The 27784-nt window shown below is 38.3% G+C and overlaps 1 protein-coding gene across 1 annotated transcript in view; it reads right to left on the reverse strand.

Moving 5' to 3' along the window:
- The window catches only part of LOC140145457 (uncharacterized), an 81998-nt gene that overhangs the window by 39080 nt on the left and 15134 nt on the right, over positions 1-27784 (reverse strand). The window contains 2 exon segments of the mRNA XM_072167171.1: positions 881-4344; positions 26743-27125. Of these exon segments, the coding sequence (XP_072023272.1) occupies positions 881-4344; positions 26743-26812 (3534 nt within the window). The 5' untranslated portion in view covers positions 26813-27125.

Here is a 27784-nt window from a genome sequence, read left to right on the forward strand (position 1 = left end):
AGACCCCATATTTTTTTACGAACACATGTTCTGTCACCCGAAGACCCCTTATTTTTCCATTTGATCTGTCACCCAAAGACCCTTATTTTTCAATTTGAACAGCAACTTTCATTTATCACTGATTTTGTAACCTATTTTTGAAAAAACAAAGAAATTTGAAGCCTTTTTGAACTTTTTGAGGATTTTTGACGCTGTTTCGGCTCTCACCCAAAGGTTCCAAAGGTTATGTTCTCACCCAATGACCCCATATTTTTTACATTTTGCTCTCACCCAATGACCCCATATTTTTTACATTTTGCTCTCACCGAATGCCCCTTACTGCAAAAGTGCCAGCCTACACCTATATCCATTTAATATTGAAGTGCCCCCCCCCCCCCGGGTTTTTCCTTATGGAGTAAAATTGTACCTGAACGCATAATTGGCTCAACAAACACCCATTCAGTGGCGTCTGCTCCAAAATGGGGTATTCCAGTTGAAATCCTTATAACAACTATGGAACACATGACCTTAATCTCCTACACAGGGAGTGTGAATTTCAAATGGAGTCACACATTCATTGTCATCTGCTCCAAAATGGGTCATTCCAGTTGAAATCCATACACCAACTATGGAACACATGACCTTAATCTCCTACACAGGGAGTGTGAATTTCAAATGGAGTCACCCATTCAGTGTTGTCTGCTCCAAAATGAGTTATTCCAGTTGAAATCCATACATCCTCTATGGAACACATGACCTTAATCTCCCACACACGGAGTGTGAATTTTGAAGTTATCTGAATGGGTGACTCTTGAAATCTAAACCCCCTGTGTGTGAGATTTAAGTCATGTCTTCCATAGGGGGAGTGTGGATTTTAAATACAACAGCCAATTCTACTCACCTTGCCGCAAGCTCTGCAGTGATGGCGTCTTTTCCTGAAAGTAAATCTTCCAGCACACATCATGCAATTTGTCGCATCTGAATCCGGTAACCAAACAGGTGCCACATTCCCAAGCTGAATCAATTCCTGCGATAATTCCGGCACCAAACCCGGCGGAAAATCGCTCTCGTGATCCGAATCCGTCTCGTTGGACGAAGTTCTCGAATCCACATCTGTGTTATGCTGTATAGTCAGACCACCTGGTAACTGTAATCCGGACTGGGGGACAAGTCCGTTTGGTTGGTCCTGTAATTGTGAAGGCACTGGTTCCGAATTTATTACGAGTCCGGTGAGGTCATTTTGTGATCCGTCCGACGACGATATATTAATATTAGTATCGGGTGTCGCGTCTTCGATGATAGGACTCGGAGGTATAGGTTGCGCAGCTGTTCTCCGTAGTGGTGGATGTTCAAAATTAAGTGATAAATTTTGTCGCAACGCCCCTTGCGGTCTGGGCGCACCATTTCTATGCGCAGCTTCGAGACGAGTCGCCTCACGAACTTGCTGGTATGTGGGTGGATCTTCCGGAGGAGGAAGCTGAAATGCGTTTGGGGCAGCGTTTCTTTGAGTTCTGCTTGGTGAGTTTGATAAGTCACCGTTTTGTATTGTAGCTGCAGGCATAGAGAGGGAGGAAGGGGGCATAGCGAGGGAGGAAGGGGGCATTGAATGTTGCTCTTGATGAACCTGTGGTTGAATCCAGGCATCTGGAGGTGTCATTGTTTGCATATTTGAATGGGGAGAGTCATCTACTCGCTGGTGTTGTGGTGAGTTGTGAGAATTTGTTGTATCAGATCTAATGTCCTGCTGTGACCCATTGGAATTGGACATAATCGGATCTGGTGTTGTATTCATCGCAAGAGATAAACCTTGCAATGCTGTATTAGAAATATCCAGTAAGCTGTCTACTTGCTGACCTTTGACACCACTACTGTGACCTGTGACATCAGAACTATCTGAGGACATCAGCTGTGAGTTGCTGTTGTTAAGTTGTGAGTCAATATTTGCATTGTTACTTTGCTTTGGTACTGAAGAGAGGTTATCACCACCTCCAATAGTCATTTCTGTGTTTAATCCCATACTAGGTGTAGGGACTAGTTGAGGTACTCCATTAGATATGGAAGACTGCTGTGGACCTTGGATTGATCCTTGAGGTACCACACCTCGAATAGGTGATCCTTGTAATGAAGTTACAGGTAGATTGTGTCTACTCTGATCATGAATACCTTGCGTGGAAAGTGAGCTTGTCTCCTCTGCGCTTGATTCTTGTGGCAATCCATTATTTGTATTATAATATGGATCTATGCTTGCAAATTCATTGTTTTCAACCTCTCCATTTGTTTCCGATGACGACACGGGTTGAAATTGCTGATCCAATAACTTTGAAATCGGACTTATTCTTGGACTATCTCCATCATCCATATTTGCAACAACACTTAAGTGTCCCGTTGAATTAAAACCTTGAGGTATTGCAGATTGATTGAGACCAACTCTGGATCCTTGTGGCACACCACTTTGTAAAGGTGCATTTAAATTCTCCTCCTCCTCTAATGCGTCTAAATCAGCATCAGTTACAGTGATATTATCGATACTTTGGAATCCGATTACTGGCTTAGTTGGGGAACTGCGTGACGGTGACAACTGAGGTTGAACAATTTTTGGCAAAATTTTGGTTGGACTTGACGAAGCTGGTGCCTCGTCACTAGCGCTTGTCTTCAAAGGGCTCTGTTTAGGGCTTGGAGTGGGTATGATAGTTTTAGGTCGTGCACCTTGGCGTACATATTCGTCCATAAGTTTTGGATCAGGCAGATTTGACGACACACTAGATGATGCTGAACTTGAACTATCTTCACCGTTACCATGGGAACTTGTGGTTTCAATCTCTCGAGGAGGACTTGCATCAGCTCTTTCCGCATCAGTTGAATCAATATTAGTATCTTGCAGTCGAGAATCACTAACCACTACAGAGTCTACTTCATTCTCACTAGAACTTAAAGTTCTATCAACAACTCCAGAATGACTAATGTCTTGTTCTGTTAGTACAGACGGCCTACTCACTGGCACGTCTGTATCTTGTATTGAATCCACTGCAGCAATAGAAATGTTTGCAGGTCCTGTGTCTGTGACTTCCAAATTTGTACTAGACTCAAGATTTAGTTGCGATGATTTCTCAAATGGCGCAGAGTTGATTTGAGCAGCTGGGTAAGTTGTATTAGAAGAGCCGTCTTGTTCTAAACCGACAGAGTTTTGTTGTGGTGCTGTGTGACTTGTCTGTGGCATATATCCAGACTGAATTATTCTTTGTGGACTTGAGAGCGCTTGCTCCACTCCGACAGAGTTCTGTTGTTGTTCTGTACAATAACTTGTTTCTTGATTAACCCCAGACTGTACTCTTCGTTGTGGACTTGACAGCACTTGCTCCACTCCGACAGAGTTCTGTTGTGGTTCTGTACTATAACTTGTTTCTTGATTAACCCCAGACTGTACTCTTCGTTGTGGACTTGACAGCGCTTGCTCTACTGCGACAGAGTTCTGTTGTGGTTCAGTATAACTTGTCTCTGGCCTAAACCCAGATTGTATGCTTCGTTGTCGTTGTGGACTTGATAGCTGATCATGACTACTTCTTGACACATAATTCTGTGCCTCAGAGTGCATCACTTCCTTTGCTGGTTGACTGTGTGTTAAACTTGTATGGCTAGGGCTAGTATGACTCACACTGTAGTCTACTGTTGATGGTTGGTTTTCGCTTGGAGTGCTACTTACTCCATAATTAGTTTCCTTTGGTGCTGGGGAACCTGTGTGCATAATTTTCAGATCCCCAAACGATAATGTCCTGTCTGCATTTGTTGGCAGGTAGGAACTGAAATCTTGGTGTCCTAATTGGGTGTTACTATCACTCCTTGATTTCCTGGTGTTGCGTATATTTTGCGAGTTATCCCTCCCTGCAGTTCTAATGTCCCTGTTTTGGTTTTCTGGCAGTGCGACACCATTTCCTTGTAAAGAATCATTATTTCCTTTTAAGGAATTAGTGTTTCCTTGTAAGGAATTATCTATTTGCAATGAAGGAAATCCTGCTTGTCTTTGATCCGAATCATTGCTTAACCCATCTCCTTGATTTGAATGTAATAATGACAAAGACGTCAAATTTGGGGGTAAAGTTTGTGGTGAAGGCGCAAAATCGGCCTCGGATAGATCCAGCTCAAAATTGCTATCAGTGCTAGTGGCGGTATCCGATTTCTGTCTAGTGGGGGCACTATTTAGGTCTGGTACCTGGGAATTTGATGATACATAGTTGTCTTGTAGAAGGCTAGTTGGACTATGGTTGATGGAGGAGTCGCCGTTCATGGTAGGAGAGAGGATTTTTTGCGGTGTGGTCTGCGGCGACTTCTTGATCGCATGAGATGTAACACGGAAATCTGGGGTGACCTCTGAAAAAACAAGAGATAAAATATAATATTACATGTAATGCTCTGAAATGCTACCAAGTAATGAAATGTTCTTTTACACAGTGCTCAGCTAAAAATCTAGGGTTTATAAAACCCCATATTTTTAGAGAATGGGGGAGGGGGGGTTAAGGGCCCATTCATTGATCCCTGTAGCAGTGTAAAAAAATTACAATTGTTTATAAATTGCCTAAAAGTAAAGGATAAGCTATTTTTTAAATGGAAAACTTCGGCAAAAAACAAAGAAAACAGCAGTATTGCCAAAGTTCAAATACATAGCTAAATTTCTTTACTTAACTAGAGAAATTACAGAATTGTGTAAAATGACTTCTGTAAATACACGGCTATCAGCTTAACCACTAGCGGGTTATGTTAGCACATCTATGACAGTAACAAATGTGACTAAACCTGAATTTTGATGATTTTTACGATACTCTCAATAAGCAAATCACTGAATAGGCCTCAAATGACCCCTGCCCACTTGCATATCAAAAATGGCTGCCAGCGGCCAATACAGGTAGCCCTAGCCTGAGTCCCTGGCCTCTCACTCGCAAAATGGCGGACAAACATGGCGGCGGCTCGTTCGAGGCCTGAGAACGATCCGTGCATTTTTCATGGAGGACTTTTTCATGCTTGGCGCCGACGTTTTTTTGATGGCGCGATAAATATCCATATATGGACTTATATAGTCCATATATGGAACACATAGTCCATATATGGACTTCTATAGTCTATATATGGGCAATTCCACGGTAACTCGTGCTACACTTTATGGCGTCCTTTTACATACTTTGTGCTCCAGCTTTTTAAAATCATTTGATTGGAATCTGTATTTTTGTATTTTAATACCCAACATTCAAGGCTAGATCCTCATAGTATTGCTAAATGAATATACCAACTTTTATGCGTATGGGACAGCTGCGAAAAAGCGGTAACTTCGTGCTACGAGCAGAGGACATGCTAAAAATCACTCATTTTATTTTGATCGTGTCCTAAAACAAAAAACATTAAAGCCTAATTGATTATATGATAAGTAACTGCTATGCTAAGGTTTATCTTGGTATAACTTTAAAAGTTTTGTCCCTCATAGTTTTACATTGACTGGCAAAAACATGGTAACTCGTACTACGGTAACTTCGTGCTACAGTTTGTCCGACCATATACAAAATGATTAATGTTCTTTTAAATGTCAAAGTTTCTTGATAAAAATTCCTCAATGACTGGTATATGACCAAATAACCCAATCTATGTACATATAACCGAAGTATACTTTGATATAGCCATGATAACCCCCAAAATAACCCAATTTATGTACAAATAACACCAATACAGTGTATGTATCAGCATACAATGTACCACACACATTACATCCCAGCATTACATATATACATGTATGTACTTAATCCCTTGCTCCATCCTGTTTGGATAATTCATACATTGTAGGGCTTAAATTTCAACAGTTAAATTGAACAGTCAACAATTGATAGATTGATAGGTTATTTCACCCTAAATTAGTTCACAAAACTTGTAATGTTCGTGGTTCTTTACAATGATCGGCTCTGTAAGTTCTTTAAATTTAAAAATTGCTTTCTGAGGTACCGGTATAGAATGTTTGGTAATCTTTTGGTTGAGATCATTTCCTGTGATTTCCTGCTTGGTGCATTACTGAATACAGTTTGCACGATTTCAATCACTTCACCTGGAAAATGAGACCCATCATACTCAACAACATGAACAAATTTTGTATCGATCATACAAATCTCAGTATCAACTTGAAATGTCACTGTGGCTGTTAGCTAGTCTCAGGATTTCCAGTATCTATATTTCTTGGGATAGATTTGTGGGGGGACTAAAATTTTGGTTGTATCATTTTGACCAGGTATTAGTAATGGGATATATACTAGAGCATTTTTTTAGAGAGACTGTACAAGTTTAAGTCTTCGAGCTTCAAAAAAGAGACTTTATTTTGGTAGAAAATTGGTATATTTACACTATTTTGGCGCATGATCAGGTGGAACTGGCTCCTTGAACCTTTTCTCTATCTTTGCCTTCCATATTTTTACTTTCATTTTTCTGTCAGAAGGGCACTTTTATCTTTAATTTTGGGCCCCCACACATGTGTGTTTGCCTGGTTGTTTCTTTGTTTCTTTGTTCGGCTGCTCGGGGAAGCAAATTGATTAATCCACTGTGCAGCTTCAACGCAATAATCGATCAACTACATACTTGGTATACTATGCCAGATAGATAGATAGGTATGGTGATAGGATATGGTGGCTTGATGTGCTGTATAGTTTTGTGTTATGTTATTTGCATATTTATGAATATTAATGAGCTTATTTGCATATTTTGCCTACATTTTCATTAATCCACTCTGCAGCTTAAATGCATTAATAACCAATCAACTTCAAACTTGGTTGGGTGATTGGATATTGTGACCTGATGTTTGTCATGTTATTTGCATATTTATGAATATTAATGAGCTTATTGCATATCATTTGTATACAAAACATTGTTATTTACACACTTTTGAGTGAGTGCCACCTCAATTACGAACCACGTAATTCTAGTTTGCCAGGGGGAAGTCTGCCCCACCTGCGCTGCCCCCCCCCCCCACTGGCTACACTACTGCTAGAAAGTTGTTACCATGGTTACAAAATGCATATTCATGCAGTTGGGAGATACCTCTATTGCTGCCAAGTGGTATTTTGCATTACCTTTGCCGGTACAGGGGGGAAGTGGGCTATGGTAACTCGTGCTACATCGGTAACTCGTGCTACTGGTAACTCGTGCTACAGTTTTAAGGGGTCATTATTATGTGGTGGATAGTGTTTTGTATTTCAATTTCTTATTTTTATTCAAGGTACTACTAGTAGAAGGAAAATAATAAGTGGCATCAATTAAATTGCCAACATTTTGTAAACATATTAAAAAATGCATCTCTCGGTAACTCGTGCTACACCATATTTAGTGTTATGAAAACACAATGAAAGGAAAAAATTAGCGGGGGGTTATTTAAAATGTGATGGATATTTCTTGAAGACCATATTTCATAGATATAAAATGTACCAAATTAAAAAGAAAAGTGTTCCTGTTTAATAAAATAGGCCCACTTAAAAAATATCTAAGTTGAACAGGATTTTTCCACTAAATATACACTCTCCGAAGAAATTATTTTTTTTGAACAAAATGTTAGAAAAAATGCAGAAAAAAGTTTAAAACTTGAACATTACATCTGTTTGGAATAATATGAAAGTTAAAAGAAATACATAGAGGCAATTTTATTTTTTTGAGTCATGTCCACTTTTGCTTGGAATTGCCCATATGGAGATCAAACAACGTAGCGCCATTTCGTCGGAATTTTGAACACCGATGTCGAAATTCAATCACGGCGCCGTGTGGAAGACAAATTTTGTACAGGAATTTAACAGGATATACCGATTTGTGGAATAATAAACAAGGTATAATGAGCGGCAAGTGTTCAAACATCGCTTGGACCAAACTGGAAGTGAAGAAAGAGTTGAACATAATCCGATTTGGAAGAATTTATGTGGATAGTTACCGGGAGTGCCGCTGTGTGCAGTATTATTTCTACACCATGCATGCTATACTTTTACCCCGGACTTTTACATGTCATGATGGTGATGATGGTTGTTTTTTACGTACTGTCTGCATGGTCTGAGCCCAGTTGAGTGACGACATATTTAATCAGCTCTATTCTAGTATAAAACAAGTTCATTCTTACGGCAGTGTGCTCAGTCTTATGGTCTGTCTGCATCTCAAGTTGCCGTGCAAAAATGGACATCTCCACTCAATGCATCATGCATGCAAACCGTCATGACCGTGCGTATTAATGTAGCCTGTTACTTCTGACTAGGCCTCAGTGGCATACACGGCATCACATTGATTGTACTTGTAGACAGGCCTAGCATCTGACTTGGCAAGAGAATACTGCTACCGGGTACTTGACAATATCGTCGCACCAACCGACAGTGTCACTGCAATCATGCAATGATCAAAACCCTGAGACTTCCATGCAAGATTCTCCATCATTTATGCCATGCATGCATGTCAAGACAATGTCATTATGTCATGAATGTTGTACCCTGGATAAATCAGTTGATTTGCTATTTACTGTGCCTGATGTCATGATTATTGCCCAGGATTGTTGCATGCCTACAACTTCCAACATGTCCAAGGTCATGAGGTGTACTCATGCATGGTACTGCTACTGGCACTGACTGGAGAGTTTTACTCTGATGTTGACAGTGTTTCCATCATTCATTCATCATCATGGCCATGTCATCATTAATATTATTATTGACTGTGTCGTGTGTATTCTGACTGTGACAAGCACATGAGTGTCAATGCCGAGCATGACTGAACAAGCACCAATGCCGATGGCATACCGCATGAGTATACAATGTGTCATCCTGTCAGAAGCTGCAGGCCTACAAAAGAAAAACGGTAAGCAAAAACATGACAACAGTTGTGGTCTAGACTGTTGAACATGATGTCCTCTCCTCTCCCGTATAAAGGTCTGAACTAATTAGGCCCTGCCCTACGTAGCCCCTGTTGGGCCTAAAATATACTAGCAAGTCATGATTGTACCATATCATGTATCATGTGTATACTGTAAAAGTCCTAGCATTTATACACCCCACCCCGAGCGTTAGTATGCTAGCATGAGCTGCATCCAGACCATGACATTATTTCCATTATTTTCATGAAAAAAAGTCAACTATTTATGGAAATTATCAAAATTAAAATGTAACCTCTCAAAATGCCAGACACGCCCTGCTGTTTGTCTTAATAGCTGAATGTAATAAGCAATGATAAGGGGATGTCATTTTCTTCTTGACAGGGGGGTGATGAATATGTCGGTGACCAGAGTAAAATTTTTATGACCCCCCCCCCTTCCGCCTACACAGACTCAAGACAAAGTATTGCCGGAACAAAGGCGAGGAGCGCACCAAAACTTTAGAGCGAAGAAAGTGTGTGGAGTGCGTTAAAATTTGATCGTGTGTGTAAAGAGGTGCGTTATATCACGAAAGATTGTGCGCACATTTTGATTGTTAAATTAAAAGAATGCACGCGGAGCGCGCGAATATTTTGAGTCGCCAACCCTTAATAATGCTATAACCCCCTATTTTGGGTGTTAACAAATTATAACCCCCCTATATTTGATCTAAAAATTGTATGACCCCCCCCCAGTATATTCATGACCCCCCCCCCTTAGGGGGCTGTCATTTTTTACAGAAGGGGTGGGTCATGAATATGTCAGTGACCGGAGTAAAATTTTTCATGACCCCCCTATGAAGGGCTAAATTTTTTAACCCCCTATCGCAGGTCAAAATTTTATGCCCTCCTTCCGCCTTCACAGGCTGACTACAAATTATTCAACACTGGAACTAAGGGGGCTGTCATTTTCTTTGGAAGGGGGGGTCATGAATATACTGGGGGTCAAAGAATTTTGAGACCAAAATAGGGGGGTTATAAATTTTTAACAACCAAAATAGGGGGGTTATAGAATTATTAAGGGCTAGTGAGTCAAAATTTTTGCGCGCTCTGCGTGCCTTCTTTACACTTACGATCAAAATTTTTAACGCGTTTCGCGCACTCCGCTCTAAAATTTGGGCGCGCTCCCCGCCTTACTTCAGCCGGTGAATAATTTGTCTTCAGTCTGCATAGGCTGAAGGGGGGTCATAAAATTGTTTGACCCGCGATAGGGGGGTCGTAAAAAAAATTAGCCCGTGATAGGGTGTCGTAAAAAAAATTTAGCCCGCGATAAGTGGGTCGTAAAAAAATTGACTCCGGTCACCGACATATTCATGACCCCCCTCCTGCCGAAGAAAATGACCCCCTAAGGCACGAAGCGCACACAAGCTTAATGCAAAGAAAGTGTGTGGAGCGCGTTAAAATTTTGATTGTGAAAGTGTAAAGAAGTTGCGCGGAGCGCGCCAAAATTTTGAATCATATTTAAGATTGTGCATACATTTTGATCAAAAAAATGCATGCGGAGCGCGCGAAAAAAAAATTTGGGACACCAGCCCTTAATAATTCTATAACCCCCCCTAATTTTGGTGTAAAAAATTATAACCCCCCTATTTTTGGTCAAAAAATTCTATGACCCCCCTCCCCCAGTGCAGTATATTCATGACCCACCCCTTCCAAAGAAAATGACAGCCCCCTAAATAACCCGATAATGTACAAATGATGTACATGCAGGGCCCTGTGTACATGTGTCTAATTTCTTTTCAAACTCAAATGATCTTTTTTTTCAATCTGTTGCAACGGTCTGTAACGATATTAAAATCTACTGTTAAAGAAGGCTAAGCATTTTTGGTCTTGACAGGTACCGGTATTAAATGTATACATAAATGAAATACAATAAAAATATTAGATCAAGTCGCATCATCACGCGGTAAAAATTATGCGACCGGAATTTTAAACATTTCATTTGACTTTCTATTTTACTGTGGGTGGCTGGGTGCACCGTAAAACTTGACTGTACATTCTCTGCGGCATATTAAATAAGCGTGGACTGTCTTATAAATGTTGTTCACTGTAACTGCAAATATAAGAAACAAGCCTACCATCCATTTTGAATTAAGTAATAATTAAAAAACAACAACAACATGCAAGAACAAAACAACACTGGGGCCTTTGGGCGACACACATGCACTTTGGGCTGTTTAACATGACATTTGTTACACACGATGATGAACCGCAATTCGAATAAAAGTATCCGTCTTGCGAAATAATTAAATATGATGATGAACGTAAGTTAAGAAAGCAAAGCAAAAATATGCCCTATTAAACCGGACGGACATGACGGCCGAGTGGAGATTGAAGACTAAGTCAGAGTATTAAACAGAATCAGAATGGTGAAAGAAAAATACAATAAAGCAATAGGCCTAACTAAACAGTATTCTATTATATAATACTGATAGGCCTAGGGAATATAAATCGCAGGAAAGAAAGCAATTATCATACGAAAAGAACAAGTATAAAATTCATTAAAATTCCTTTTAAAAACAGTTGTTTTATTCACAGGCGAGTCGGAAGATAATTTACCCGGGAAAATTTCCTTAAATGGCAATGCGCGTGCGACGCTGAAGCCTTGTGAAGTCGCACGCTGCGTTTTATTAATGAGCTCAAAAGTCCTCCACGCTCAGAACACGTTTGGTGTTCAGTCCTCGTATACAGCACAGTGTAACGGCCGTGCGTATATTCGAGGCTGGAGGATTTAGTCTACAGGTAGCCCATTGGAATATAGGTAACCCATTGACAATCAACATGCTCATCTATCAAGGCACAGTTCTTTAACCCCTTATACATTTGTCCATTCACTGAATGACCTTTGAAAATTTGAGTACAAAAACTCATACTCTGCAACTTGAGGTCAAATTTTGCACTGTGATTGTATAATTGAGGTTATTGAACTATGCCACTGGAATGAGGCCACTGTGGTCCATAGTGAATTAAATCAGTATGAATGTGGAATCAAAAGCTTGTGTGTGTTCAAAAACCATTTAAGCACACTAAAATATTTTTTTTTAATAACACTTTCAATTTACTAATAATATTGATAAAAACAAATCCACAAGGCATCAATGGTGTACAGCGGGGAATTTTAACGGGGGTTTAATATTTGCACTTTTTGCACTGTCAAATAGGCAGCCGCAATTTTTTTTATTACACATTTTTGAAATGTGAATTAAACACCCACTTAACTGTCCAGAATTGATAAAATCACAAAAAATGAACCCAACGAAAATATCTCATTAAATATATACAGTATCAGTCATAGCCCCTGTATACTCATGATTTTTATTAAGTTTCCTAGTACTTTTTGTAACATTACTATTTGCTTTGCTTTTATCTATTTCCCTGTTCAGAAATTGTTTCTAAAAATAGATTTAGTATGGTACATTATTTTATGAGCAGGAAAAGGAAAAAACAAACAAAAAACTGGGGTAGTCCCTGATCATTGGAAGTTCCTGGTTTGTTGGAAAACACACATAAAAGTCCCTTATTGTTGGTAAAAACAAATGCACCCCGGCATATGGACAAACATGTTTAAAACCAGCAAGACAGTCACCAAGGACACACAAAATGCATCCCTACTTGTAATTTCATGCAAACGAGGACCTCATTCTGTATGATTTAATCCTATCTAACCAAGGATGCACACACCCAATTTCAATCGACACACCGTGGACCTATCCCACACACACCAGACAACTATCCAACCGTGGCCAGTCCTGTACCCCCTCAACGTGGACCTGTTTAAATGCATTTTTACGTTATTTGCAATGTCTTGGTCATATCCAGCAACCGAGGACGTCCACGGTTGGAGGTATGTCCTTGTTTGTGACGTATCTTTGTTTGCAGGTAATTACATACACACACACCCCACACACCCCGTACGGACACAAAAATATGCACACACTACACACTAAGTTTACAGGTAAACAAGACACAAATAAATATATGACACAAAAACTCAATCACTTACACACACAAAAATGAAACAGAAAATGAAATGCTAATGGTTATGTCTCTGTTTTCCATAATCTGTCTATATTCCTACGGCCCAAGTTGTATTTGTGCAGTTTACACCCGCAATCCAGTTACATGCCAAGTGAATTCAATTATACAATGTATTTTTCCTATGGTGGCGACCATCGAACTGTACAGTGTGAAATATTTAGCGGGATTACTTTTTTGAGATTTTAATTACCGGTACTGGTTTAAACAATTAGCGGTTATTAATACATTAGAGTCAATCGGAGGTTAAAATACGTTTGCACCATAATATGATGTTATACATGTAACCAAAAATAAAAGCCTAACAAAATTTCCCGGTATATATAGTACCTTCTATAGTATGCTCACTGCAGAGAGGAATTTTAAATCATGGATTTATCTATCATGTACATGTATGGCAAACACATACAATGTAGTGAGTTTGAAATATTGGGACTGTCTTTCAATGTGTGCAGGTTGGGACTTTCACAGTGCAGTGAGTGCACATCAGCAAGCACCTAGATTGCCTATTATGTATCGAACAGAGTATAGAGCTAGAGGCAGTAAGAGGCTAGTGGAGGGGACTTAAAATATTTTCTACATGTAGAACAAAATTACCTGATGTGCTGGTATCAGATGAGTCATTTATTTGAAAACTAAAGTGTACTTCATAATTATTATGATTTAATTTATCTTAAGTTTTTGTCCATCTCCAACAAATCCAATTTACCCCCTATGGAAGACATATTATCATACCACTAAGGGAAACATCAAAGAACACCGCTCACCTGATATATTTTCGTATCTAGTCAGTGAGTGCGTATTTTACGATTTATATCTAGTCAGTGAGAGCGTATTTACATAAGGCCGATCTGGCGTGTAATGGCAAGGCACGCGTATAAAGGCGATTCAGCGTAAACCAGGCGCGTAAAATGCACGCAATCTGTAATATCTTGAACAGTCATCTATTTTTTGTAATGTTTTTCCTATTTAGCAGCAATTAAAATGTTTAAAAACGTAATTATTTCAATATTTAGAATGACTTAGTGGTATGATAAATTCGTTATTAGGGTCAGCGTGGTCCTTTTTTTAGTAGGTGCTAATCGGCGCAAAGCACTGGCCCGTAGCACTTGTGCGACGTAGGGGGGTGTCTGAGGGGGGATGTGCCCCCCTGAGAATTTGAAAAAAATTGAAAAACAAAGTCTAAATGGCGCGATTTGGTGCATACTTTTAAGGCAAATTTTCAATAAAAATCTGCATTCGAATATGACAAATTACACCATGACCATGTTGAAAGTTTTATTACTGAATGAGTATGATATCATAAGAATATCCTACCTGTCAAATATTGAAAACTATAGTTTTGTACATCATCGTGAATTAAAACAATTTTAATGTACGGCATTTAATTGTGTGAAATGTTTAAATCTGGTGATCATGTAGGCCTAGATATTTTTTATTCACTTGCTTGTTTGATTTGTTGTTTGCATGATATCTTGGTTTTTATATATTCTATTAAACATTGTTTTAATATAATATAAATTAATAGGCCAACTAATAATGTTCATGACTTTACTAGACCGGTTTTATTATATCTCTGTCAAGCAATTATTTTAGATCTACATGTCCTACATGTATAATGCCAATCTATTCAATCTAGTATTAAAATCTTACATCTTGAATTCTCCAGCTTACCGCATTAAAATCCTGTAATAATCCTGAGTACTTTCATTATAGTAGCCTATGCATGACAGTACCTCTCTGGTATGGAACTACGTCATGCATCTATTTTTATCTCGATCAGGCTCGTGTGATGCTAGACTTTATACACACACTTAAACACGTGTGTGTACTCACTGGAAATCCTCGATACTAAGCTAATTCCTGTGAACTGTGTGATAGCCTAATCTATAGGTTCTATACACGCACAGAACCGAATATACCTAATTCGCCGTGTGCTTCTCTACGGAGACCTAGCACCGAGCAAGATTTCAATAGAAAACATAACATCTACCGGGTCTAATCAGCAGTAGCACCAATTGAGTTGTAATGTTGCGGATCGTTTTCTAAGATTATATATCCCAAACAAACATGGCTAAAATCACTAGGTGTCGCGATAATATCGGAAATATCCATCTTCATAATCAGTTGCACATGCTGTAGGGTTAATTTATTTTTTCTGTGAGAAATTAAGCGGTGCTGAGAACCGGTAGAACCATTGGACCAGCCGCCCCTGAGTCGGTATAGTGCAGGGAAATTATCGTCTTGTGAAGTGTCATACTGGGTGAAGCCGAACAGCCTTCGGCTTCACCCAGTATGACACTTCGCGCACGATAATTTCCCGTACCATACCGACGCTGAACCTAATAACTTAGAATAATCTCTCACACAGGGAGTGTGAATATAAATGCCCGGGGGTTTAAATGGTTACCTGAATGGGTGCATGTCTCCATTTGAAGTGTTCAACACCTGATGTGGAAGTTTAAGGTCATGTCTTCCACAGGGGGTGAATGGATTTCAACTGAAATAGCCTAACTTAAAGGTGTGTGTTTCAATTTGGTGTTTTTGTTCCTTGCTTACACTGTATGTACATATTATGTAAAGGCCTACATCACTAGCAATCAGGCCTCGAAATAAGCCAGAATTTCTGAGGGCCATTTGGGCCATTGATCTTAAATGTTTGAGGGCCCTCGCAAATTGTTGTGGGCCCAAATTTGGGCCATTGGTTTAAAACCTATGAACCCCACAAAAAAGTGAGCAATTTGCTACAAATTTTGCGTGCCATTTGGGCCCGCCGGGTGTGTCTTTTGTGGGCCCTCACTGATTTTCGGGGGCTGCTTGGGCCCTCCTTATTTCGAGCCCTGCTAGCAATCCTATACCATGTTTCAAGTACATTGCTCTGGAGGTTTGGCAAAATGGAAGCAAAAATGTGCATACAGTGGCTCATTTTTATTTTTTGTGTTGAAATTTAGGCTCAAGTGAGAAATTAGGGCACTCTTTCAAAATATAACAGAAAAACCTATTTTTATACCCACTGACCTCTCTACAAAATTTTGTTATACCCGAGGTCTGAACATGAGACCCATAATTTGTGGCACATCCCTGTTTAGTCACCCCCTCCCTCCTGCAGAACTGAGGAATCTTATAAAGTGGCCTTTTTTTGCAATAAACTGACAATCAATATAATATTTAATATTACACTGGTTCTATTCAATGACACAGTACACAGATTCAATACAATAATGAATGCATGACGGCAAAACGTCACCTTTCAACAAACACAATTAAATATGTGAATTTGAAATGAGTCACAATCACCACACTAGGAGTGGTTCTCTATATCTGGACTCAAATTAATTTCAGTCTTTTAACTATCAGCCTCAATAAAGAGGGCTATATCATATATTGAGCCAATCAGAGATTATTATGGTAAGAATAACCATTACAGCTGAAGGAGATTAAGATTTTAAGTTCTAAAAGCTCTACCGTAGAATTCCATCTTGAAGCATATATGCCTCTAAACTAGGGTTTTTTTAACGAAAGATATGAAAGGCCAATACCATTCTCAAAAACATTGCAATAGATTGGTCTTATAAATATACATGTTTGTACAGCCGCCTTTATCAGTAATATAGTTGTTCAAACTCCAAATAACGTTTTTGTTGAGAGTGTCTGCCTCTTGTCTCTTGTGTCAAAAAAACCTCGTTTAGAGGCATATATGCTTGTAGACGGAATTTTACGGTATTTTGATTGGTTACTCAGATGATTGTATCATGAATGAACCAATCAGGGGCAGTGTTAGAAATTCAGTAGCGCCCATGGGTCAAGACTGGTATTTTGACCAAGCAGTAATTGGGTCATTCCAGTTGAAATCCATACACCCCTATGGAAGATGTGACCTTAATCTTTTACAACAGAAGTGTGAATTTCAAACCAGGTTATCTGAATGGGCAACTTCATTTGAAACACCTCCTGTGTGGGAGATTAAGGTCATGTCTTCCATACCAGGGGAATGGTATGATTTTCAACTGGAATAGCCAAGTATGCTGATTGCTCAATACTCTAGTCACAAAGCCAGAATGCAAGAAAGCCATGGGGGAGGGGGTAACATTTCCAAAACTGCACACCAAAAATTGCTTCCCCCTAACGCCAAAAAAACCCGTTATGAAACAGTTGGGTCGGTACAGATATTGCACTTGAAACTGACAATTTGAAGACTGGTAAATAAGTCAAAACACACAGCACTTTACTGGTTTAGGGGTTTAACTCTTGAGATGGTTCTGCATGTTATACTGTTCATTTTCTTTCTTTAAATTTATACTAACCACTGTTTTACTAGCACATTCAACGCAAATTACGGTCGGTCGGACGTGGACAAACAAACCATTTTTTTGGCCTAATGCAAAATTTTTGGATCGAAATTATAAGATTGCTTGCCTGTTCCCCCCTCCACTTTTGACTCCATTTTCTGAGGCTCAAAATTATTGCACAGACCCTTCATGCTTTGTTTTAAAATATTAATACTAAGCATAATCTTCTTGCATTCAGCTGACTAATTGAATTTACCATTTTTGAAATATTAATAATTAAATGTTGTGGAAAACAATAAGATATGAGAATGCAATAATTATTGAACACAGTTTTAAAATCAATTTTATCAGTGAAAGACCTTTATTGTACATGCTAGTACATATTGCGAGTACATTATCTTAATCCTCTCCACGCGGGTGTCGTCTGCAGTCGACAAGTTTCAAATATTTTTTGAAAATTTCAGAATTGTACATTTTCATGATCATATTTGGAATCAGCATGAAAAATGCATTAAAATGAGTACAAACAAGCCTAGTAATTGGTTCATAGGCTCTTGAGGTAGCCCTCAATATTTTGGGAAAATATCTTGAAATTGAGACTTTTTATGTTGAACCCTACATATATGGCTAGCACACCGAGTGTCACAGAGAACAAATTAGAAGATGTTATAGATTCATTTGCTTCCTGATGAGTTTCCCATCTGGATACAATATGTATCATCTATGATGTATCATACAAATTAGAGCTGCTCTTATTATTGTCATGTCATAGACTTCAGGACACACAACGCCAAGTCACTATTCATAGCTATTCAGGGATACAAGTAGGCCTGAAGAAAAAACCCATGTCAGTGATACATGTAAGTAGGCCTGAAGAAAAAAACCATGTATCAGGAAAAAGCATGATGTGACTTTGGGCTAAAAAGCCCCAAAATGGGGTGAAAATAATTAATAGTGCAGAAATTTGAACAAAAAAATCTGGAATTCGAGATTAATCCTGAAACCTTACATCCCTGAAATCGATTCTTTATAATTTTCCACAATTTGGCAAATTTAAAAAGGTAATTTTAAACAGAAATAATAGAAAATTGGTAAATTGTAAATCTATGTACGTCTTTTCTTTTCTGACAGAAGTTGGTATATTTGTAGGGTACATGGTTTTGAAATTGCCAGCAACATATCTACATTTGTAAGGACAGGGAGAATGTGCGATTTTTGAGAGCAAAATGAGGCTAATGAGCACACAAGTTTTTGACAACTTGAGATTTGCACGTTTTCCCCAAAATGCATGATTTTTCTCCCGAAAAAGTTTGAATTTGCAGTACTATTTTTTTTTTTACTTTTCAGTCAACAAGCACAAAACCCTGGTATCAGCTTATCTTGGTGGACTCAAAGTTGTCATTTTCTACAGGGTTATATAATAATATAGTGTAGTGCACCCTGTAGTTTGCTATAGGTCAGCATGAGGAATATTATGGCTGTCATATCAATTGTAGTAAGCCTCACTTCACTCTGGCCGTCTTCTCATATGACTAGTGCCAAGTACATGAAAAGATTATTAGCTTATTGTGTATTCCTGGTGTATGCGACATGAAAAGGGTATTGGTTGTATGGTATTTGACTACCATTTTCAAGCATTAGGCAGAGGTGCTCTATTTACATTTTTGTAACATTAGCATTCAACATTTAATTACTTTATTGATTTTTAACCCGGGTAAGTCGGGTGAAAAATAAAGAAAATAATTAAAACTGTTGCTAAATAGGGCACCTCAGCCTAATGAGAATGGTGTTTTGTAGTGTTAAGGTGGTATTTGAGGCATTGTGGAAGTGCTTGTTTTAAACAAGATTGAGTAGAAAGAACAAAGCACACTTATCATTATCAATCTGCCTTTTATTTCAAGCAAATCTGACATTGTTTTCAAAATATCAATTTATATTTTCTTTGTATCTTATTGTTTTTTATCAATAATCAATAAAGTTAATGACCTAAAATGACTGGAGAAGCTCATTTTAAAATATGTAATTTTTGACCTTGAAACTTGGTCAAAGTGTTTCTAAAAAACATCCCTGTTCTACAGGCCCAACTGACCCAGAGTTTCCTTTTTTTTTCAATTTGCTGTATGCATGTAAAATCCCTCTGGTATTAAAATCAGCCATTTTGCTAGCCAAAAGACAAAAAGTGGAATTACACATAAGTTTGCGTTGTATGTAGAAATCAGCCCATGTGCCCTGGGCATTGCTGAATTGACCAATTCAGCATGGATTCTGACATGGTTTTCAAAATATCAATTTATATGGCCATGCGTTTTAACCACGCCGACTTTTCGTCACACATTGATTTTTGAAATTCGCGACACTCTTTCACCTTCAAATGCCCATGATAAAAGTATACATTTTCTGAAAGGAAATTGAACAAGGAATCCAACAAGAGACTCAGAAACAATGTCAGATGTTACGTTCTAATGCTACATTTATGTGAATGAGACATAACATCAACTGACAGTGGTACAGGGGTATAATGTCACTAACATTTCTGTGTTACCCCTGCATCTTATTTTATGTCATTTTCTAATAAAGTCTGCACAAAAAGTAACTCAGCTGTTGTAAATACGCCTATAGCTTCAGAACTAATATTTTGTTTCCACAATATTTAAACATATAAAGAAGGACGATTTATTTGCGCGCATTTTGATGCCCCGGTTTGATGCCTCATTTGTCCAATTTCGTTCAATATTAATATCACAGCAGTGTTTTTAAAAAGAAAATTACCTGAATTTAAAAGTTGCAGCTATTTGTATTGATTTGAAGTCAGCGCGAAGATAAATGGAGGGTGTTACATGCCACAATGCTGCGTAAAAACCATTGATCGCTGTAAGCGGCAACTTTTAAATTCGGGTATTTTTCTTTAAAAGCACTACTGTGTTGTTAATATTGAGCGACATTTGACAAATGGGGTATCAAAATGCGCGTAAATAAATCGTCCTTCTTTCTATGTAGAAATATAGTGGAAACAATTATTAGTTCTGAAGCTATAGGCGTATTTATAACAGCTGAGTTACTTTTTGTGCAGACTTTAGATCAGAGTAAGGGCTTTCCTGCAATATATAAATGTATGGGCGTTATCACTTTTGTAAAATGATACAACCCTTCAATAAAAATTCCCTTTAAAGGGAAAGCCAGCTTCAATGCAGAAGATGCCTTGTAATTAGTTTGGGTGGTGGCATTTTAGGATCACTCTTTTTATGATCCATCATGTTTCATGACAGTCCACCAAACCATCAATGATGAGAACATGCACACAGAAACAGCAAACCAAACAACTCCTATAACTTCCTGTCAATTAATTACTCCAAATTGTTCTGTCTTTTTGTCTTTTCTGCCTTTTAGGCTACCCTTAGCTCATTATTAATATAAAGAAATGCAGTTTTTAGTTAATTGGCTAAAACTGCCATCCTACTTGCCTTATACATGCACATTAATTTTATATTAATTACGCAATTTATACTTAATATAGCACATTATAAAATGTATAAAGACTGATATTGTTCAATTATGATAGGCCTACATGTATATAAATTATACCCATATCAAAAATAGGCCCTGAAATTGCATCAAATTTTTCCCGTTGAAAAGACAAAACTGATGTTTAAGATATAAATTATTTCATAAATGACATTTTGAGTCATTTTTATCCATAAAACGATACAGATTATAGGATATTTTGACTTTGACTTTTACGTCCATAAAGGTTTTAATCATGTTATCAATACACTCACATCTCATGCTGTGCTGATCTCCAGGAGGTCCGCGAACGTAAATCTAAGAACGCCTGATAACAAGGATTCTATAATTTTCTTTCGTTGATATGCTGTGTAAACTATTATAGGCCTGGCATGAACTTTTAATGTCATATTTCCTTCAAACCATAACTTTTGAAATTCTCACTCGTTTTCATTCGTTGAAACGGCAAAACATACTTTCTTTTTCTTACAAATCCAATAACAGGTCTATTATATATTTTCACCATAAAAAGTTCCGCAAAGTAATTCAAACCAATGCTAGTACCCCGTAATCTCTTTAGCAAACAAAGACCATCTCCGAATTAGATCATAGCCAGCTAACGCTGGCGAAAAATGACCGAAATAGAATTAATTTTTCTTATTGTCTTGGAGAACATTGGCCTATCATATACCCTAAAACAGCTAACTATTTGAACTTTTTACAAAATAAAAGTGTAGATAATAATCAGCTTTCTTTTGATACCAAATTTATTGATAAACACTCATTTTAAAGGAAAATAGCAACACATTTGCACACCGACTATGAGGCTCCCAAAATGAAAACTACGCTTACATATCAAATCTTTTTTTATTCCAATGATACATAAAAAAACTAATGACCACAGTGAAAAATGTGATGCCACTCGCCCATTTTAGATGTCGAGTTCAAAGCACTTGCCCCTATCATTAGCTCAAGGCAGTTTATTGTTTCAACAATTTTACACAAAGATATACTCAAAAAACAAAACGATCATGGTGAAAAGTGTGACACCACCACCCTTTTTGGGTGTTCAGTTCAAAACGCATGGTCTTATATTTTCTTTGTATCTTATTGTTTTTTATCAATAATCAATCAAGTTAATGACCTAAAATGACTGGAGAAGCTCATTTTAAAATATGTAATTTTTGACCTTGAAACTTGGTCAAAGTGTTTCTAAAAAACATCCCTGTTCTACAGGCCCAACGGACCCAGAGTTTCCTTTTTTTCAATTTGCTGTATGCATGTAAAATCCCTCTGGTATTAAAATCAGCCATTTTGCTAGCCAAAAGTGGAATTACACATAAGTTTGCATTGTATGTAGAAATCAGCCCATGTGCCCTGGCCTGGGCGTTGCTGAATTGACCAATTCAGCATGGATTCTGCGCCCCCTCCAAGAGGTGAAAGTCAAAATTTGTGCACGCTTCGCACACATTTCAGCTCAGATAATCATTTCAAAGATCAAATCAAGACCAATTCAACTTGATTATAATGAAATTAGCTTGTGCAAATTCTTGTGTGCTCTATGTGCAATTGTTTCAAGAATGGGGGGGGGGGGCATTATGTATTCTTGTCACTGGGTACCAACCCCTAGCTATGGCCCAGTGCTGTTTGCTAAAAAAACAAAAAAAAAACACCTGACGGGCTAGAAAGGTCCGTCTGCCTGTACATTGTAGAACAAGGGTTTTTCCGTCGCCTTATAGAGCAATAGTGCTGCACATGTGCATGCACTTGTATTATTCTGCTATCTTATCAGCAAACAAAGGTTTATGTCAAACTATTTAAAACAAAAAACAAAAGTTATTGACCTTCAAAGGGCAGAGTCCACAAAATGTAATCATCTCTAATTGTGTAATAACCTTGAAAATTGGGCTATTATATTTGAAAACCATACCCCTTTCTGGTGGAATTTGGAATTTCAATAAAATTTCAACCAAATTCAACGGTTTAAATTACTCCAGATCCAACCATTTTCATAAATTAATATTACAATAAAATGTGGTAACCATGGTAACGGTGTGGAAATTGGGCCAAATTGTGCAGTCTTCAACCAGATCTTATATAAATGTCAGCTGGAATTTAACCCAAAATGTTAGCTAAACTTTCCAGCTGGATTGAACATACAGTGCCAACTGGAATTAAGATGGCCAGGGATGTAGCTACAGTGGGCGGTGGGCGGCAGAACTACAACTCATTTTTGGAGCCCACCACTCAGCTGCAATTTTAGCAGTACAGCCCACCACTCAGAGGCCAAAATGGCACAATTTTATTGGATTAGTCAATTGCAATTTGCAAAATATGCAAGATTTTCATTAAATGCCACCCACCACTAAAACTATCCTAGCTACAATCCTGGAGATGGCGGTGAAATCTTACACAGGGGGTGTGTGGATTTAAAATAGAACAGCCCATTGCAGTCTGTCAGACCATCTCTGGTCAGACTACTGCTCTATGGAGTACCAAGTCTATAGCAATTGGTAGATTGGACATGTGTTTGTTTAGCTACTTCAGTTACATACAATGTGTGTATGCCTGGGGAAAATGTGGAATCCAACAAGCTCATACAACTTCTAGGAAAATTTGGGGAATTGGAAGGAAATTTGTGGTTTTGGTGGGAAATTGTGCTTTTCCTGGAGTGAAATGTGGAAAAAAAGCGCAAAAAAAAAGGCGCAGTGATTTATAGTGCGCTACACACAGGCACAACGCCTAGACGTTGATCCACAAGCCTCAGCACACTTTACAGGTTGTCGCTGACCACTAAATCAGGGACTTTGCTGCTTCAAGAGCGCACACCCTAGACATTCCACAAATATCATTGCAACCATCAGCTCCCCGAGTTTCGTACAGGTTACAATGAGACAAATTAGCAATAAGTTCCTTGTCCATGGGAATTTCAAGCTAACTCAATTTTTCAACAAGAGCGTACTAGGCACTAGAGTTTGAACCCGCAACCACTCGCACCATTGTCGAAAACAACCCTTTCTCCCAACCCTGTGGTTTTGTTTATCAAAAGTACCCTACAGTCAGGACACCACAAAACAGGGGATATTTATTTTATTTCCTCATTGAACTTTTTAAAACCCGCAATCTTAGAAATAATTGTTTGAACACTTTTAAGGCCTTAATTGTTTGAAATGGTCCCCCTTCTACCCCTGTACAATGTTGGCATGCCCAATGCTCATCTTCACCATATTTTCACCCAACATTGTTTGGTGGGGAAAGGGGAGTGGGTATGCGTAAGATGAACATTGAGACAACACTATTAAAATTCTTAGTTTCCAGTGACTCATATAGCGTGCACACATGAGAAGAACATGGAAATGAGAGTAGTAGGTGTTTGAACACATTTTCCAGGATTCAGGATTGTAGACAAAAATATATCGAAATGCAGTCTACAATGTACATAACACTGTAGAAGAAAAACAATAACTGTTTTTGAAAGTTTGGTAAGTCTACTTTTAAATTTTATAATTTTATGTGAGCCAGTGGGTGTTTACATATCTACATGTAGCAATTGAAAGTCATTTTCAGGGAAATTTAAGATTGGCTGTACATTATAATGTTTATTCAGTGAAACCTCAAACCTGCATACATGGTCTCCATGGATACGATGCATATTACTTCAGTTACTGATCTCATGAATATCCATATTTAGTGTACAGAATAGATTACTGAAATACATTTTGATCAAGAATTAATAAATAAATTAGTGAAAAATGCAAGAAAATGTACAATTATGTAAGTACCCTCTATCTATTTACCAGTGCACACAATCACTGGTATTTAGGTATGGGCCCTTAATTGTTAGCAGCAGTATAACCAGAGCATGCCAAAGACACATTTCATTATAAAGAGTTATTATAATAGGCAAAAATTATCCGGCTTTTGTTACTGCACGGGTCAATCAAGTCCTAACTTACTCTCGCGTAAATTCACATAAGCATGCGCCAGTCACACATTATGACAGGCACAACTGGCGTTACAAGCACTGCGCCAAACTGCATGCGCGCCATTCTATATCTAATATACACGGTGTTACAAGTATCATTTTTTTCCGCCTTATAAGCCGAACAAACTTTAGTAATAAAGTATTGGCATTCAGTGCTGAACATTTGCAATTTAATTTAGCAAATTACCTATTACCAATTTGACAACTCATGCATTTTGTCCTGGGTAGGATTTAGCCTTTGTTCACTGGAGTGGCAAGGAAACTGGCTTTGGCCAGCTGCCAAATCCCCCCCCTCCCCAATTTGAAATCTTCTGGAGCCTCTGATTACATTTTTCTTGGTTCAATTTTATAACTGAACAGCTCATGGGCAAATAGGTAGGCCAGATGACTTTCAGGGGGGACAATTAAATGTGATGAGATGAAAAGTCTTAAAAACGCCCTGAATTTTTTTTTACAGCGGGGTACAGACGAATCCAATTTCATGCATTCCTACACCTCAATGGTAGCCATAGCTGGATAAGCTGGGTCCCTGTTGGCTCCATCCCACCTAAAATGTGAAATGATGCAGCCTTGGCTGGGATTTTAAACTGCATTCCAATTACGGTACCCTTTTTACATGTAGACAAACACATACAAATACAATATAAAGTTGCTTTTTAAACGGCATCCACCCAATTGGGCAGTCACTAGGGGTGTAAATTAACGGTTATTTGTCTAACCGTTTAAATGGACCACAATCCGGTCGGTTAACCGTGTTTTTGTTTTTTTTAAATCTTTTTTTCAAAGTTTTCGGCGACTTTGGAGAACCACTGGACCTACCGTATTGTCTGTAATAAACACTCCCCCTCTCATAAACGACCCCTCCAATTTTTCAATGAAAAATTGACTGAAATGCAAACATTTCCAAATTCCGACCATGCCATATCATTTGACTTTGAGTAAGCTTAAAACTTTCATCACTCAGTCATGTCATTGACGATCGCTAAATTCAATTGCATGGACAAAACCTACTACGACTCAAACTTCCATCCATTTCATTGCCTAATTATTGCTTGATGATGCATCAGGTGTAAATTTGTTGTATTTACCACGAAAATATCAATTACCACGCTGCTCTATGGGCGCCGCCATAATCCCATTATTAGGTACTTGTAAATCCCTCCTTTCTACAGGAGCACCATCGGGAAATTTAACCCGATTTTGAAGGGTTTTTTTTCACTTTTTTCAATTCATTTCCAATAAAGGAAAAATGTTACGCCTCCAGCGCGTTTATTACAGATAATATGGTAGGTCCAGAGCAGTGGTGCTCTAAAGTCGCCGAAAACTTTGATAATTTTTAAAAAAAATTTTAAAACGTTTAAACGGTTAGTGATTTTCCTAAACGGATAGTGCATTTTACGGTCGGTTAAACGTGAAACGTGTAAACGTAGACACCTTTAGCAGTCACAACACCAGTTTAGTGCCGAGGGGATCCAGTAATGGCCGAAACGAATTCTAACAATCACTTGGCTCGTTGGATTCATCTAGATAGTAACTGCACCTCTGGCTATGCCTCTAGTAGACTAGTTTACAGGGGGTTTATCTACAATAGGTCTGAAATGGCATTGTAGAGATGCAGGGTCTTAGCTAGAAATTGAGGGTTGCCCGTCATTTGAATAAAATTGCCTGTCCTAATTTGACCTTTAAAATATTTACCAGACATCTATAGCCCATTGGGGTTCAAAGAGTTCAAATATGTGCTGATATGGCCTTGTTCTACAAATTGGGTCTACTAAAAAGGGCAATTAGCTTCTCAAAATATACAATTTATAATATAGCATCTGTCAAAGGCATTAATTTTGCCTGTCCCTGGAGCAAACTGGCCGTCTAAAATGACGGCCAGACGGGTGGCTAGCTAAGACCCTGTAGAGATGCATTACACATACGCAATTGTGTGTAAAAGTTAAAATACCCACCTTGTAGGATTGTGCAGGATGGTAGGGGGGATGTTTCTTGGTGTGTGTGTGTGGGGGGGGGGTGGAGGTGGTGTGCATGTACATGTATGTATGTGAGTCTCACCTTCATTTTTCTCAAAGTCATCCAAGAGTTTATCTAAATCATCTGCAGCTGCCAGGAAGGAGTGATCCATGGTTGGTACATAGAGATAGACCTTCACACAGACGACAACAGACGATACGTAAGCAACTGGTTTACATCTAGCCCAATGATTTCACCGATTTTGACATCAAATCACAGGTACAGGCTTTGTTCCGCCGGCAGTCACAATGACAGGATTAGAGAAGCGCAAGAACACAGACTCAAGTTGAGTGTAAGTCAGGCAAGACAAGCTGATAAAATAGGCAGGCAAACACAGTTAACCAATCAACAAGAGGCTTTCTTCACATTCAACCAATCAACAAGAGGCTTTCTTCACACTCAACAACAGGCTTCCTTCACAATGCCTGAATAAAAAGGAACAAAAAACAAGACAAAATGCACTGTCAGGAAAATGCACATAGAGGGGTTATGTTAAGCACCGGGATAATTTGCGACACGCAAACAAATTCACAGATTTTTGGTTTGGCTGTGAATTTTAAGATTTTTCCAAGCTATCCATTTTTAGACTACGGTATTCATTTTCCAAAAAACCTAAGTTTTCACAAAATTGAAAGAATCCAAGGTGATCTGCAATACAATCCATGCAGAAAAAAGTATAGAAAATAGACCATAGGACTTAAAAACAAATATAATGAATTCAACTCCGTGCCACGCAATTTAATTTAAAAACTTCAAATTTGAACTTTTTTGGAAAATGTGCGCATTTCGAGAATATTATGGATAAATCATGCAATCACAAATTTTCTAAAACAGACCTGCGAAATTTGCTCTCAAAAATCGCGCATTTTTCCGGTGCTTAGGTTATGGTGCAAATGGGACTATCTGTAAAAGCTGCCTTATTAATTTCTGCATTCTATATGTGACCTGCTACCACGAAATCAGCCATAAGTTGTCGCAACTTTATACTCATTTTGTTGAGTTCAAGATACAGTTCGGTCTGACTAAGTTTCAGTTTCAGTTTTATTTACCATATAAATTTATCATATAAATCGAAACAAACGCA

Source organism: Amphiura filiformis, chromosome 2 (assembly GCF_039555335.1).
Source record: "Amphiura filiformis chromosome 2, Afil_fr2py, whole genome shotgun sequence".
NCBI lineage: Eukaryota > Metazoa > Echinodermata > Ophiuroidea > Amphilepidida > Amphiuridae > Amphiura > Amphiura filiformis.